The sequence below is a fragment of the Hyla sarda genome, chromosome 2, assembly GCF_029499605.1.
Source record: "Hyla sarda isolate aHylSar1 chromosome 2, aHylSar1.hap1, whole genome shotgun sequence".
Lineage (NCBI taxonomy): Eukaryota > Metazoa > Chordata > Amphibia > Anura > Hylidae > Hyla > Hyla sarda.
Genome location: NC_079190.1, coordinates 310,852,902 through 310,869,210, shown reverse-complemented (window position 1 = coordinate 310,869,210; position 16,309 = coordinate 310,852,902). Strand labels below are relative to the sequence as shown.

General features: G+C 41.7%; 2 protein-coding genes across 12 annotated transcripts in view; one reads left to right on the top strand and one right to left on the bottom strand.

Annotated features, from left to right (window-relative positions):
• The window catches only part of ANKS1A (ankyrin repeat and sterile alpha motif domain containing 1A), an 836,994-nt gene that overhangs the window by 514,169 nt on the left and 306,516 nt on the right, over nucleotides 1-16,309 (top strand). For 10 of the 11 annotated variants that reach the window (XM_056557673.1, XM_056557674.1, XM_056557675.1 and 7 more), the window contains 2 exons: nucleotides 6,218-6,358; nucleotides 9,943-10,050. In XM_056557673.1, coding sequence (XP_056413648.1) covers nucleotides 6,218-6,358; nucleotides 9,943-10,050 — 249 coding nt within the window. The remainder of the gene's footprint in view (nucleotides 1-6,217; nucleotides 6,359-9,942; nucleotides 10,051-16,309) is intronic. The other variant, XM_056557677.1, reaches the window with a different exon arrangement.
• On the bottom strand, nucleotides 10,063-14,979 carry LOC130356331 (uncharacterized). The gene is made up of 2 exons (XM_056557681.1): nucleotides 13,578-14,979; nucleotides 10,063-10,612 (listed from the first exon to the last, which is right to left on the bottom strand). The coding sequence occupies exons 1-2, from the start codon at nucleotides 14,896-14,898 to the stop codon at nucleotides 10,605-10,607; spliced, it is 1,329 nt and encodes a 442-aa protein (XP_056413656.1). The 5' UTR covers nucleotides 14,899-14,979; the 3' UTR covers nucleotides 10,063-10,604.

The following is a 16,309-nucleotide window of genomic DNA, read 5'->3' as shown; positions in this document are numbered from 1 at the left end:
AAACCCTGGGGTCCTTAAGGGGATAAGAATTGTCGTGTAGGTCACAATAATGTATTATTTGTTGCAGTATGTTATCAACAATGGGTACAACAGTAGCTGAAAGGAAGCATATACCGCTTTACTATAAGAATTTGTCAAAACAGCTTCAGTCAATACCGTACATAGTTGTCAGACTACATGGCCCATCACAAATATGCAGGGGCAGTTTACAGTGAAGCAATAATAAATTATTTCAAGCTTTCCCATCATGGTAATTTTTTGTTGAAAAGTATAGAACACCAGTCTGATGCTGCTGCCCAACACTTCAAACAAAAGTTTTCTCTTGCATTCATTGATTTGGGTAATGTAATGTAATGTTTAGTGTTTAGTTAGTTTAGTGAACTTTTCAGCAACATCACATGGCATAGGTGCTATTGATGGCCTAGGACAGGGGTCCTCAAACTTTTTAAACGGGGGGCCAGTTCACGGTCCCTCAGACCGTTAGAGGGCCGGACTATAGATAGCAAAACATGAATAAATTCCTATGCACACTTATATATCTTATTAGTGGACTACCACTTTAAGTACACAGCACAGTTCCCCCCACATTAGGTTGGCAGTATAGATCCCCCACATTAGGTTGTAGTTCCCCCACATTAGGGTTGGCAATACAGTTCCCCCACATTAGGGTTTGCAGTAAAGTTCCCCCACATTAGGGTTGGCAGTATAGTTCCCCCACATTAGGGTTGGCAGTACAGTTCCCCCACATTAGGTGCAGTACAATTCCCCCACATTAGGTGCAGTACAATTCCCCCACATTAGGTTGGCAGTATAGGTCCCCCACATTAGGTTGGCAGTATAGGTCCCCCACATTAGGGTTGGCAGTACAGTTCCCCCACATTAGGGTTGGCAGTACAGTTCCCCCACATTAGGGTTGGCAGTACAGTTCCCCCACATTAGGGTTGGCAGTACAGTTCCCCCACATTAGGGTTGGCAGTATAGTTCCCCCACATTAGGGTTGGCAGTATAGTTCCCCCACATTAGGGTTGGCAGTACAGTTCCCCCACATTAGGGTTGGCAGTACCGTTCCCCCACATTAGGTGCTGTACAATTCCCCCACATTAGGTTGGCAGTATAGGTCCCCCACATTAGGTGCAGTACAATTCCCCCACATAAGGTTGGCAGTATAGTCCCCCACATTAGGTAGTAGTTCCCCTACATTAGGTTGTAGCCCCCCCCCCCACATTAGGTGCAGTATAGTTCACCCACATTAGGTTGTAGTTCCCCCACATTAGGTGCAATATAGTCCCCCACATTAGGCTTGCAGTATGTTCCCCCACATTAGGTGCAATATAGTCCCCCACATTAGGTGCAGTATAGTTCTCCCACTTTAGGTGCAATATAGTCCCCCACATTACATTGGCAGTATGTTGGCCCACATTAGGCGCAATATAGTCCCCCACATTAGGCTGGCAGTATAGTTCCCCCACATTAGGTGCAATATAGTCCCCCACATTAGACTGGCAGTATAGTTCCCCCACAATAGGTGCAATATAGTGCCCCACATTAGGTGCATTATAGTTCCCCCACATTATGTGCAATATAGTCCCCCACATTACGTTGGCAGTATGTTGGCCCACATTAGGTGCAATGTAGTCCCCCACATTAGGCTGGCAGTATAGTTCCCCCACATTAGGTGCAATATAGTCCCCCACATTAGGCTGGCAGTATAGTGCCCCAAATTACATTGGCAGTATAGTTCCCACACATTAGGTGCAGTATGTTCCCCCACATTAGGTGCAGTATGTTCCCCCACACTAGGCTGGCAGTATAGTCCCCCAAATTACATTAGGTGCAGTATAGTTCCCCCACATTAGGTGCAGTATAGTCCCCCACACTAGGCTGGCAGTATGTTCCCCCACATTAGGTGCAGTATGTTCCCCCACATTAGGTGCAGTATAGTCCCCCACACTAGGCTAGCAGTATGTTCCCCCACATTAGGTGCAGTATAGTTCCCCACATTAGGTGCAGTATGTTCCCCCACATTAGGTGCAGTATAGTTCCCCACATTAGGTGCAGTATGTTCCCCCACATTAGGTGCAGTATGTTCCCCCACATTAGGTGCAGTATGTTCCCCCACATTAGGTGCAGTATAGTTCCCCCACATTAGGTGCAGTATAGTTCCCCCACATTAGGTGCAGTATAGTTCCCCCACATTAGGTGCAGTATGTTCCCCCAAATTAGGTGCAGTATAGTCCCCCACACTAGGCTGGCAGTATGTTCCCCCACATTAGGTGCAGTATGTTCCCCCACATTAGGTGCAGTATGTTCCCCCACATTAGGTGCAGTATGTTCCCCCACATTAGGTGCAGTATAGTTCCCCCACATTAGGTGCAGTATGTTCCCCCACATTAGGTGCAGTATAGATCTTCCACATTAGGTGCAGTGTGTTCCCCCACATTAGGTGCAGTATAGATCTCCCACATTAGGTGCAGTATAGTTCCCCCACATTAGGTGCAGTATAGATCTCCCACATTAGGTGCAGTATGTTCCCCCACATTAGGTGCAGTATAGTTCCCCCACATTAGGTGCAGTATGTTCCCCCACATTAGGCTTGCAGTATAGTCCCCCAAATTACGTAGGCAGTATGTTCCCCCACAGCCATACAGCCTCCAGCCATAAAGTATGGCTAGAGGCTGTATGCCTGTGTACTGCCCTATTTCAGTGTTCCGATCACCGCTCCTCGGGTCCGGCCATAGCAGGACCGGAGGATCGGTGGTCAGAACACCGAAGGGACGCGCCGCTGGTAAACACTTACCTACTACCAGCGCGCGCGTCCTTACTTCTTCTCCGCTGCTCCGCACTCGGTTGCCATGGGCGCACGCATGGGACGTCAGTGATGTAGCTGCGTGCGCCTGCTCCCGGCGATCCCCGCGTTTTTAAAGTAAACGCGGGCCGCAGGGACTTCAGAGGCATCCCTGTGTTCCGAAAGCATCTTTCGCAACACAGGGATGTCCTAAGGCAAAAACACCCGGCGGGCCGGGTAAATGCGATCCCTGGCCTAGGAGGTATTGCCAAATGCTGTGTGGATGAAGCAACAACTGCAAGAATAATTGATCTTCAGAATGCCATGCACTTATATATATGTCCCAAGAAAATCTGCAAAAGCATCAATTTCTTATATGTAAGTGAAACAGATATCACTGAAAGAAAGGAGCCCCTGGATGACTTATGTAGCAGGGTCAAGCTTAAAGGGGTACTCCGCCAAATAACATCTAATACCATACCCAAAGTATATGGGATAAGATGTCTCATCTCGGGGTTCCTGCCGCTGGGGACCCCCGCGATCTCCGGCCCGACAATAGCAGCATACGGAACATGGAAGCTTGCAGCTTTATCATTACTGATGTCACACCACGCCCCCTCGATTCATGTCTATGGGAGGGAGTGTGACAGCTATGTACTAGCCATCATGCCCCCTGCCATAGACGTAAATGGAGGGGGGGTGTGGCGGCTGGCAGCGCCAATCATCGGGCACGGAGCGGCGTTCACTCCGTGCACTGAATGACAGGGGTGCCACAGCTGAGATCATGGGGGTTTCAAGCAGCGGGACCCCCACAATCTAACAAGATGTTTAGAGTGGAGTACCCCTTTAAATTGTGTGGGCCTACAGTGGACAAACGATTAATGCTGACTTTCATTGCAGATTTTTCTGTGTTTTCTATGGTATAAAGTAATTAAAGCAAGAAACAACATTTAAACTTATAAAATTATATGTAGATATTTTGAACATACATGTGTATGACACATACATTTTGATGAGTAGGCCACAGTTGTTTATTTTATCCAATTATACAGTTTATATTTAAAATGTCGTATTAGAAGTTGGGACTTACATTATTTGTGAATGCTTCAGCGTGTGTCATAGATCAATGGATTTAGACTGTTTTTTTCCCATCTAAATTTGTCGCACAGAAAGTTGCAGTCTAAATATGTGCGACATTTGTGTGACCTTTGCTTTAGAGGATTTTTAGAACATGATGCATTCTAGTCTATTTTAGACAGAAAAATGCATTGGTGCTGAATTTATCAAAAGCGACTTTTTGGCGACAAGTCGCATCGGCTGAAAGTACACTTAAATGTCAGACTATGCTGGGCAGGTTTAAGTATAGACTAAAGCATAAATCCCGAAGTCCATGCACAAAATTTATGAAGAGCTGTGCGACTTTTGATAAATTAGGCTCACAATAGACCGGCCTAAAGCTAATTATTTTGATCTATATTGATGCGGGACATAGACAGCTTTGATAAAAGTCCCCCATTGTATACTAAAAAGTATTGTCTATATGAATGGAATTTCCATGTCATATATATAAATATATATATATATATATATATATATATATATATATATGTGTGTGTATAAAGAAACAGACAAGAGCACAGCTATGTTCTCACCTTGTAGAACTTTTATATCCCACTATCGTGCCTGCATCGACCCCGTCTTAGAGAAATCCTCCGGACGGTCTTGTATGGCTTCAAGAATCCTAGAAGTGTAGGAATAATGATGATACAGGCCCTCACCTGTGTAAAGAGCACTTGAAAAAAGACGAGTCGGACAAGATGAAAATAACAAATACTGGTTTAATTCAGTATTAAAAGCACTACGGACTACGCGTTTCAAAGGGTGGGTAAATGCGTAGTCCTAGCGCTTTCAATACTGAATGAAACCAGTATTTATTATTTTCAGCTTGTCCGTCTCGTTTTTTTTTACAAGTTCTCTTTACACGGGTGAGCAACTGAAATCATCCTACGCTGGTAGAATTTTTAAAGTCTCACAATAATGTGAGTCCTTACCTGGTTTCAAGATAATAAGTGCTTCAGCCATAGATTTCGGTAGCCTCACAGCTGCATAGGCCTCATAATAAAATGTAAGAATTTGTGGGGTAGGAAAGAGAAGTAGGTCTTATATACAGGTTTTGAGTGATAGATTGCCCCAAGTACTTTACACTGACTGAACTTAAAGGTGTTGTCCCATCGTGCTGTTTTACGTTTCCAGCCATCTTCTGCCTGTTCGGCCCAGGAGGTGGTCGAAAAAGCTGGAAGCAGGGAAGTTATGCAGTTTGTTTTTATGTGGAAAGCCATTTATGTGTAGTATCCAGTGTTGAAGAATAAATGGACGCCAATTTCATGGCCAGGGCATCCCTCTCCAGTTCAATCAGTCTGGAGAAGACTCTCCACTTCAAATCATGGATAGCTAACAGCAATTCTTCACAGACATTAGCCTTAGAGGGGTAACTGGTCCACAGAACAAGGGCATCCAAGACCTGGTTTGCAATAAAGTACTGGGTGGAGGTAGTAAAGACAGCCTCCAATTTAATGTAAAGGGTTTGATCTGAGTTAGATACTCTACTCTAGTCACCAGCAGCAAGGAGGCAGGGTAATATCTATTCTAGTGAAGAAGTCAACACAAAGAAATATGAGTAGACCTGGGGATTGGGGTGTGCATAACCCCACACATCCATTGGTTCCAAGTTCAGGGCAGTTTCTTAAAGGGAAGGAGGTCAACATAGTGGGCTGGGCTAATCCTGTCCAGATCACCCAAACCACCACTCTTAGATGTTAGGTTACGATACGAGCAACTATGAAGTTAGTTAGTGGATGGCCCATTGAAACCTGCAATAATGATAGGAGAATCTTTAACTCAAGGTGTACATTCAATTTTAATTGGTTGTGTGAACAAAGAATGTATAAATTGAATTAGGCCCAATATAGTTTTTTTTTTGGTACCGTCTACTGACTTTAGCTCATTTTGAGCCTGTTCCATTTATTACTTTAGCTGTTTCCAGATATTTTTTTCATTTTATAATTTTTGGTTATTTGATAGAAATGTTTGTGATGCTTCCATTCAATGACAAATGTTAAAGGGGTACTCCACTGGCCAGTGTTCCGGCTGCGTTCGGAACATTTAGTTCCCAACGCCCCTCATGATGTCAGTCCATGCCCCCTCAATGCAAGTCTATGGGAGGGACTTGATGGCTGCCACTCCACCTCCCATAAACTGCATCGAGGGGGCGTGTCTGACTCCCCACAGCGTGCGCACAGCGTTCATAACTTAATGTTCTGAATGCATCGGGAATTCTGGCCATAGGAGTACCCCTTTAAGTGTGATTTAGTAAGTGACACTAGTATTTTAATATCTTTAATGTTTTTGACTCTAAAATGTTTTTCTTTCCAGCCATTTCCACTTTCATGGGATATGTCTGTAGCCTCTTGGTTACATACACTGTCCCTTCAGCAGTATGCTACCAGCTTTCTTAGTAGTGGTTACACTTCTATGGAAACGCTTCGCAATTTGTGGGAGCTTGAGATCGTAAATGTGAGTTGTCCTTTGACTCTTTATTGCCAGTGACTATTTGTCCACCTGCAGTCATGCTAGGTTTATACTTTCTACAATGTTTTTCTACAAAAAAAATTTTTTGACATCAACTAATTAAAAACTGTCAGTTACACTTTAATGGGTGATATGCAGAAAAGTTGAATCTGTCACATGAAATTACAATATAAAACTGCCCACAGAGTGTGCAAGCTATGTACATGTATACTGCAGCCATACTTTTATTTCTTTATTGGGTGGCTTTATCTTAACTTTTTTTTTTCAGCAATGGATTGATACACAGGCGCAGTCGCTTTGTGTTACAGCACCCATCAACTCTTTCAAGCACTGTAATACAAAATGACAGTGGACCTGTGTCAGTCACAAAGTGGCATAAGCAAAGAGAGATGACTTTAATGTTATTTCATGTAACAAATTCACTACATATTGCGGGTGAACCAGATTTTAATGAGGTATTACTTACCATGGTACAGTTCCAAAGAGAGCCATTATTAATTAGCATTGCTAATATGTTGGTGGGACCTGGCATCTGTAATCCATCTACGAGGTTATTTGTAAACATACAGTAAGAAGTGGACCCAGTACTGACCCTTGTGGTACCCCACTAGTAACTGTCGCTCAGAGGGATAACAGAAAAAAAAAACATGCTGCAAATAAGCAAATATCGTTCACACATCTGTATTACATTAATATAACATGTGTAGTTTGTTTGTTTTTAACCCCGTAAGGATGAGCGCCGTAAATGTATCGGGCTGCTAAAAGTCACTTAGTGCCATACAATTCTGACCGGCGAATCACAGCATTTCCAGGCCATTCGGGTCACTAGTGAGCCGGAGAATAAGGGTGATAGGTGCTGTCCGAGACAGCATCAATCTACCCTATGCAACAGGAGTGAAGTGGCAGGGGTGCCACCTCACGATCGATGTGATTGGTCAGCAGGGACCGGCCGACCATTTACCAATGCTGGGAGGTGCACCCGCTCTGCCCTCAGTCCGGAGGGTGAGAGCTGGCGCACGGATGGGACTGGCAACGGGGACTTAATGACTCGGCGACGGGAGAAGCACGGTAGCGGTGGCAGCTGCGGTGAAAGAAGAAAGGCAGCCCTTCCAGAGGAAGGATTCGGGCATCAACAAGTGTCCCTCCTGCTGTTGCATAAGTGCAACTCCCAGAATGCACATCTAAAGGGCATGCTGGGAGTTGTAGTTATGCAACAGCTGGAGGCACACAACTACAACTCCCATCAAGCCCTTTGGCGGTCTGTGCATGCAGGGAGTTGTAGTTATGGAAGAGCTAGTGGCACTTTTTTCCTTTATCTCTTGCATAACTACAACTCTTAGCCTGCATGGAGAGCCGATAGGCATGCTGAGAGTTATAGTTGTGTGCCTCCAGCTGTTGCATAATTACAACTTCCAGCATGTCCTTTGGCTGTCTTAGAATGGCTGAGAGTTGTAGTTATGCAACAGCTAGAGCACGCGGACGGGTTTTACAGTAAGTTTCCCGCTCCTAGTTTGAGTTGAAGAAAATTTGCTGTGGCTTAAACTTGTAGCAGGAAACTTGTTGTAAACCCCACTGTGTGTACATACTGTAAAAACACTGCACTACAATACACCTACACTTACACAAAATAAAGAGTATAACACTACAATATACACACACCCTTACACAATCCCCCCTCCCCTCTCCCCATAAATATTAAAAACTCCTTGTATGGCACTGTTTCCTAAATGGATCTTCCAGCTGTTGGAAAACAAAAACTGCAAGCATGGCCAGACAGCCATTAACTGTCCAGGCTTGCTGGAAGTTGCAGTTTTGCACCAGCTGGAGCCACCCTGTTTGGGAAACACTGGTGTAGTTTATGCAAATCCCTTATTTAGGCCTCAAATGCGCATGATGCGCTTTCACTCTCCAGAGCCCTGTTGTATTTCAAGGCAACAGTTTAGGGCCACATAAGGAGTATATCCGTACTCTAGAAATTGTGTTCTTAATAGTGAAATTGTGTTATGGGTTTAGTTTATTTAATTTTTTTCTCCTGAGAAGTTGGGGGCTACACTTTTTACACTAACATGCTGTTGTTGCCTCATAATTTATATTTTCACAAGATGAAAAAGGCCCCCAAATATTGTAACACAATTTTTCCCTAGTATGGAAATACCCCATATGTGGATGTATAGTGGGTGTAGGTTCCCAAATAGTGTGCCATATGTGTTTTTTTTCTGTTCTGGCACCATGGGGGCTTCCAAAAGCCAAATGTTGCACCTTTTCTGAGCCCTGTAGAGCACTTTACGTCCAGAAATGGGGTTTTATATTACCCCTTGTGAAAATGAACAATTTGGGGAAACACCAGCATTTTAGTGAAAAAAATATAATTTTTAATGTGCAATTTCACGTCCAATTCAGCAAACACCCGTGGGATGTTAAGGCTCACTGGTATGTTTGTTGAGGGGTGTAGTTTCTCTTTTTTATTTTATTTTTTTGCGGTTCTGGCACTATGGGGGCTTCCTCAATGTGACAAGGCCCCCAAAAGCCTTTTCAGCATACATAATTCTCTCTCCAAAAGCCAAATTTTTCTCCTTCTCTTCTGAGCCCTCTCAGAGCACTTTACGTCCACATATGGGGTATTTCCTTACTCGGGCAAAATTGGGCTACAAATTTTAGGGGGCTTTTTCTTCTATTATCCCCTGTAAAAAGGAAAAAAATGGGGCTACAAGAACATGGTAATGTAAAAAATTGAGATTTTGCGTTTTCTCCTACTTTGCTGCTATTCATGTTAAACACCCAGAGAGTTAAAAAACTTTCTTAATATCTTTTTGAATGCTTTTCAGTTTGATAATTGGGTCATTTATGGGGGATTTTTTACAGAAAGGCCCCTAAAATCCGCTTCAAACTGAACTTGTCCCTGAAAATTTCTGATTTTCAATTTTTTTGTGAAAATTTCAGATTTTCAATTTTTTGTGAAAATTTGGAAAATTGCTGTTATACTTTGAAGCCCGCTAATGTCTTCAAAAAGTAAGAACATGTCAACTTTATGATGCAAACATACAGTAGACATATTGTATATGTTAATCAATATACAATTTATTTGGCATGTCCATTTTGCTTACAAGCATAGAGTTTCAAAGTTAGAAAAATTCTAAATTTTCCAAATTTTCATTACATTTTTGAATTTTTCTAAAATAAATGATGCAAGTATCAATTAAAATTTACCACTATCTTAAAGTAGAATATGTCACGAAAAAACTATCTCTGAATCAAATTCATAAGTAAAAGCATTTCAGAGTTATTAATGCATACATTGATACAGGACAGATTTGCAAAAAATTGCTGTTTCCTTAAGGTCAAAATGGGCTGTTTCCATAAGGGGTAAACTGAAGAACCCTTTTTTTTTTGTTTACCTTTCCAAAATACATCATGTTCCAGTAGATCCATATGGGTACCCTTTTAATCCTATAGAAGTCAGTAGGCTAATTTTTAAATGTTTGTTCTGTTTATACTTAGTTTGTGTGTGTATGTTCCATTCTACTTGTAACAAAATAAATAAATAAACAAATACTTTATATCTTTAACAGGTGTTAAAAGTAAATTTATTAGGCCATCGGAAAAGAATTTTGGCATCACTGGCAGAGAGACCATGTGAGGATGCTCCACAGAAACCACCTCGATTCTCTCAGTTACGGGTAAGCATATTTTTAAATAGTACAAAGCAGCTAGGGCTGTTGTGAATTAATCATACTGTGCACCCTCCTAATGTATAAATAGTCTATAAATAATTGAAGATTTTCCTACCCTAGGTGACGGAAAATATAGATTTTATGAAAGACAGGAGGCCTTCGCATTATGCAAATTCCTTCTTTACTGTAACATATAGCAGTGAAACAGTTAACAGAAAAAACATTCAGGAAACAAAAAACTTGTATGTGCACAGATACATCCAAGGGTGCTGTGCAGGTATAGCCAATCAGGTGACACCCCAGGTAATAAAGGTGCCTTACAACAGATGAACTTCCTCTTTCTTTACAATAAAAGTCATGTAAAACTGAAAACTTGTAGTCTGATCATGCTGAATAAATGAGAAAGGAAGTCCAGGTAAAATCTGTATCTGGAAGTCTGTCGAAGATCTTTGTAGGTTGGCTTCAGTTAGCGATGCATCAGAAGAAAAACTTGATAGAAGAACGAAACGAAGACCCAATAAAGGGGAAAATATATCAGATTGGACCAAATTCCTGGCTGATCAATATGCTGAAAGATAAAATATACAAAATCAGAGGGTTGGGAGACATATATAAAGAGGGAGGGATAATGCTCGCCTCCTGTCTTTCATAAAATCTATATTTTCTGTCACCTAGGGTAGGAAAATCTTCAATTTCATCTCAAGACAGGAGGCCTTTGCATTATGCAAGTTTAAAGCTACTAACCAGCATTAATCATCATCATAAGACATCAGATTAAATAATACATAGCGATATATGAGATTCAGGTCTGAAATAAAACGTTTTAAAAGTGGACTCTGAGGACGAATTTGCAGCTTTTAGTAAATCTGAGAGAGAACCTCCTGACTGTATGATTTTTGTTGAAACTGCACCTCTAGATGAATGGGCACCAAAAAGTGAAATATCTATATTCGCTAAGGACATGAATTGTCTAATCCATCTGGCTATGGTAGCTGAGGAAACTGGAAGGTGTGGCTTACAATAAGAAATTAAGAGTTGAGAATAAGATGAATTCCTGAGGGGTTCAGTTTTAGATTCATATGTTTCAAGACATTGAACCACACATAACTTATCGTTGTGAGGCCAGATAAAAGACCTGATGAAGGTTTGTCTTAGTACGTCGGAACACAGAAAATAAAACTCCTTGAGGAGAATATTGTCTGCGAGACACGTCGAGAGCCTTCACATCAGAAACTCTTTTTATGGAAACAAGACAAAGCAGAGTGGCTAATTTGAAAGATAGGAATTTAAGGGACAAGGATTCATTGTCTTCCCAGGAATTAAATAAATCGAGAATAAGGTTAACATCCCAAGTAGAAGTATATTTAGGTTGTGGAGGACGTTGAAAACAAATACCTTTGAGAAGTCTACATACAATAGGATGTTTCCCTATAGGAACAGAGTCTATATGAGAATGGTAACAAGAGATAGCTGAACGATATACGTTCAGAGTGCGATACGCTTTTCCAGAATCAAAGGAGGCTGATAAATAATTTAGTATGTAGGAAATAGGTGCGTGAACGGGATCCAGGTCCCGTTGATTGCACCAATCAGTCCAAAGCTTCCAGGCTGATCTGTAAGCAACTCTGGTGCCTGGAGCCCAAGCCTCTGCGAGGATATTCTTAGTTGACTGCGAAAATTCTGAGGTAAGATGGTCTGCCCCGAAATTAACCAGGCCACTAGATGAAGTTGGTTGGATAAGATTAATGGATGAGGGTTCCCCAGAGGATCCGATAGTAGATAATGCTGGTGTGGAAGGATCCTTGGTATGTCTAGGGTCATTTCCAGAACATGAGGGAACCAAGATTGGGAAGTCCACCATGGGGTTATTAAGACTATGGTTGCCTTCTGTAAAGACACTTGAAGGAGAACTCTGGGGATGAGAGAAAAGGGGGGAAAAGCGTATAGAATCCCTGATGGCCATATCTGGAGTAGGGCATCTACTCCCAGGGCTTCCGGGTCTGGACGCCAACTGAAGAACAGTGGTAGTTGGTGATTGAGTCTGGATGCGAATAAGTCTAGATGGAGAGGACCCCAGAGAAGGTATATCTGTTTGAAAATGTAAGAATCTAATTTCCAATCGCTGGAATCCTTGAGATATCTGGAATTCCAATCCGCTACTGTATTGGATAATCCAGGCAGATATTCTGCTTTCAATATGATGTTTGTCTAAGCAGAATTGCCACAAATCTTTTGCAATATTTGCAAGAATCTCTGATTTCGTTCCTCCTAGACGATTTATGTATTGGACAGCTGAATTATTGTCCATACGGAGGAGAATGCAACAATTCGAGGAATCTCCTGCAAAACTCCTGAGCGCAAAGAAACCCGCCAGAAGTTCCAAGCAGTTGATGTGTAGAAGGGATTCTGAAGGGGACCATTTGCCCCCTGTGGAACTGGTGCCGCGACGGGCTCCCCAACCAAGAAGACTCGCGTCTGATTCCAGGATAATGTCCAGATTGGAATGAAAGATTGTCTTGCCATTCCATTCTTGAATGTGATGAAGCCACCAAAGAAGCTCCTCCCTGGCTTCTAAAGATAGTGAAACTTCATCTGAATAGTGTAGACCCTCTTTCAAGTGTCTGATTTTCAGACGTTGTAAGGCTCTGTAATGTAGAGTGGCTGGAAATATGGCTTGAATAGAGGCTGATAGTAGGCCTACTATTCGAGCAATTGTTCAAAGAGATATGAGACTCTTGTTGAGTAAGGATCGTATCTCCTTTCTGATAGTCTTCATCTTTTTGTAAGGGAGACTCAAAAGAGTTTTATGTGTATTGACCAGGAAACCAAGGAATTCTAGTTCCTTGGTGTGAGAAAGGATGGATTTCTTGTAATTTATCAGGAAACCTAAATCTGTAAGGAGAGAAATGGTCCAATCTCTGTGGATTAAAAGTAGGGATTGAGATTTTGCCATAATGAGGATATCGTCTAGATAAATTATCAGACGGACTCCTCTGGCACGTAGAAGTGCTACCACTGGTTTCATCAATTTGGTCAAGCACCATGGAGCTGATGATAGGCCGAATGGGAGGCAATTGAATTGCCATTTTGTGTTGTTCCATATGAACTGGAGGAAGGGTTGTGAAAAAGGATGGATAGGGACTGTCAGGTATGCATCTTTCAGGTCTATCTTTATAAGCCAGTCTTCTGGCAATTAGAGGTCCCTCAAAAGATGGATGCCTTCCATCTTGAAATGTTGATACCTGACGAAATTGTTCAATGACCTTAGGTTTATCACTGGTCTGTGGACTTGAGAGATTGCATTTTTGGCCCATAATTCTGCTATTTTTGTCTACTAGAACAGAATCCTCTTTTGAGAATTGGATTGGATGAGGCAGATGATCTTGATAAGGGGAGGACAGAAAATCTATCAAGAAACCGTTCACAGTCTTCAGAATCCAGTGGTCGGACGAAACTTTCTCCCAATTTTGGGAAAAATGAAGGAGACGTCCGCCCACTGGAGGCTGGAAAGAAAATGTCGGAAGAGAACTTACCTGCTGGTCTAGAGCGTGGGAAACCTCTTTGGCCTCTGGCTCTCCAAGGACGGCCTCGGTAAGGGAAGAAGGGGCTGGGTTGAGCCACTGGTGATGTGAAAGTAGGTCTTTCTTGTATGAAGGATCCTCTAGATTGGGGTCTATAATCGGTGTTTCGGCCGGAGAAACAACACCTATTTTTCCCGGCCCGAGTGAAAACCTTATTGGCGTACACCTTCTTTATGGAGGATTGTGCCTTATCTAGACCCGAAAATAAACCTACATATTTTGAGATTTCTTTTATATTTTGGTCTCCAAAGAGGAGTCCCTCGGTAGGATTAGCGGGTTCAGTGTTGGCCAAATGGGCTAATTGAGGATCTAATTTCATTAAAACAGTCCTCCTTCTTTCCGAACTGAGGGACTGGTTGGCATTACCTAAAAGGCACATAAGTCTTTGTGCCCAACCCCTGACAGTGAGGGTATCCATGGGTTTGCCTGAGACATAAGCTTCTTCTGAGATTTGTAAAATTTTTGCAACAGGACCTAAGAGGTCTAACACTTTGTCCTGACACAGCTTGAAGCTGCGGTCGACACCTTTCTTGGGGTTTTTGCCTGTTTTAAGAAGATATCTTACTAATATAGGGTGGAGTTCTGGGGTTTGGGTCGCATTTCGAGAAATTGTCGGTCTGGGGCATTCAGCTTTTAGTTTACTTCTGGCCCTGTTGTCTAGGGATTTATTGAGCCAAAAACCAATAAATTGTTCTAATTGGGTATTAGGTGACCACTCCCCTGAACGTGGGTGTACTATTTGAGAGGGGTTAAAGAAAGGGACACCTAGTTCGTCAAGAATGTCTGATCCCGAAGTAGAAGGGTCATTAATATCTATTTTTTCACCCTCAGTATTTTGTATATTAAAAGAGGGGTCATTATATTCCGAATTATCGGATTTATCATCATCATCATCATAATAGTCATCACCGTCTCCATTATCATTGTCATTGTTATCATATTCTGATACCTCATTATATATTTTTTGTTGTTGAGAGGTTTTCTTAACCCGAATATCTATTTGCTCCTCTCGGGTCGAGGGTCTGGGATGCATTGAATAAGCATCATTATCATGGCTGCTATGAGCAAGCAAAATATCATCATAAGACTGACCTTCAAAATTAGAAAAGGGTTTTTTACTTTTATCATGAGGAAGGTCGTCCGTATTCAAATGTCTCTTTTTTGAGAGTCTCTTACTGGCAGACTGGTGGGACTTTTGAGCGACCATTTGAGCTACTGTCATAGCCATAGAGTTAGACATGGACTCATGCATAGTGACCATAGCGCTATTCATGGCTGACTGGACTGACCTAGCTACTGACTGGTCGACAATTTTTTGGATGTGGTTCTCAGACAAGGAGGAATTTTGTGCTTGGTCAGAAGACATTTTACTGTATAACTAATATATATATATATATATATATATATATATATATATATATATATATATTATATAGCGGAAGGGAAAATATTACTTTATATTTCAATTAAATTAATAATATGTAGATATAAAATATTAAGGGATATTGTAAGTAACTATTAATATGAATTATTATAATATGAATTATTAATGTGTAGCAAGGAGTAGTAGTCCTAAAAAGGACTTACTGAGTATACTAAGAAAGCAGGGAACGTTGACAGGGCTGAGGTAACGCTGCTGACAGGGCTGTGAGAGACTGCAGACTGTGAGAGTGGGAGGCGGGAACTGCCAGCTGATGACCAACTGGCTTATTCTCCTGATAACATGTAAGGGGGGAAGGGAGACAGTGAGACAGGGGAGCTCCCGTACTTCCTAAGACTAGATTACAGCAAGCACAGTAGCCGCCCGAGAAAAACCAACAAACAGGGACAGGAATGTGTGAGTGAATGAACGGGAGGCAGCTGACATTCCTCCACAGAGACAGCAGGGACCAGAGGGGATGCTGCGAGCTATGTAGGTAATGTATACCACACGCGTACAATAGGCTGGTCGGAGGAAAGTTCAGGGTATAAGAGCTTATATGTAAGTAACAACTAAGCTAAACCTATATATATATATTTATATAAACATATATATATATATATATATACTGCTGACTACACCATAAGAATAAAATACAATGGATGAAATACAGAGTATACTTATCTTTTAGGGAGCAGTAAAGAAAGAGGCAGTTCATCTGTTGTAAGGCACCTTTATTACCTGGGGTGTCACCTGATTGGCTATACCTGCACAGCACCCTTGGATGTATCTATGCACATACAAGTTTTTTGTTTCCTGAATGTTTTTTCTGTTAACTGTTTCACTGCTATATGTTACAGTAAAGAAGGAATTTGCATAATGCGAAGGCCTCCTGTCTTGAGATGAAATCCAATATAACCTGCTATAAATTATGTAAGAAAAAATTATCTCTTACAGGTACATTTATCTTCGTTGCTTTGGTAAACAAGTTATGTAGGCATTTTTTTCTTGCTTTTGGTTTTGCTTATGTGTGATGCATGTATTATACTGAAAGAAAAAAAAAAGATTTGGGTAGCTCTAAAACCAAAATAATGACTTATGGGTGTCAGGCGAGTACTAATGTGGAGGTTGTGTATTCCGTACAACCTAAACAATAATATAGGTAGGTATATACACAATCATGTGTATATAGAATACGTATTCCTCAAGGCTGGGCTTGATTATAGTATATTTTATAAAAGCTTTTATATCAAAAATAAATATT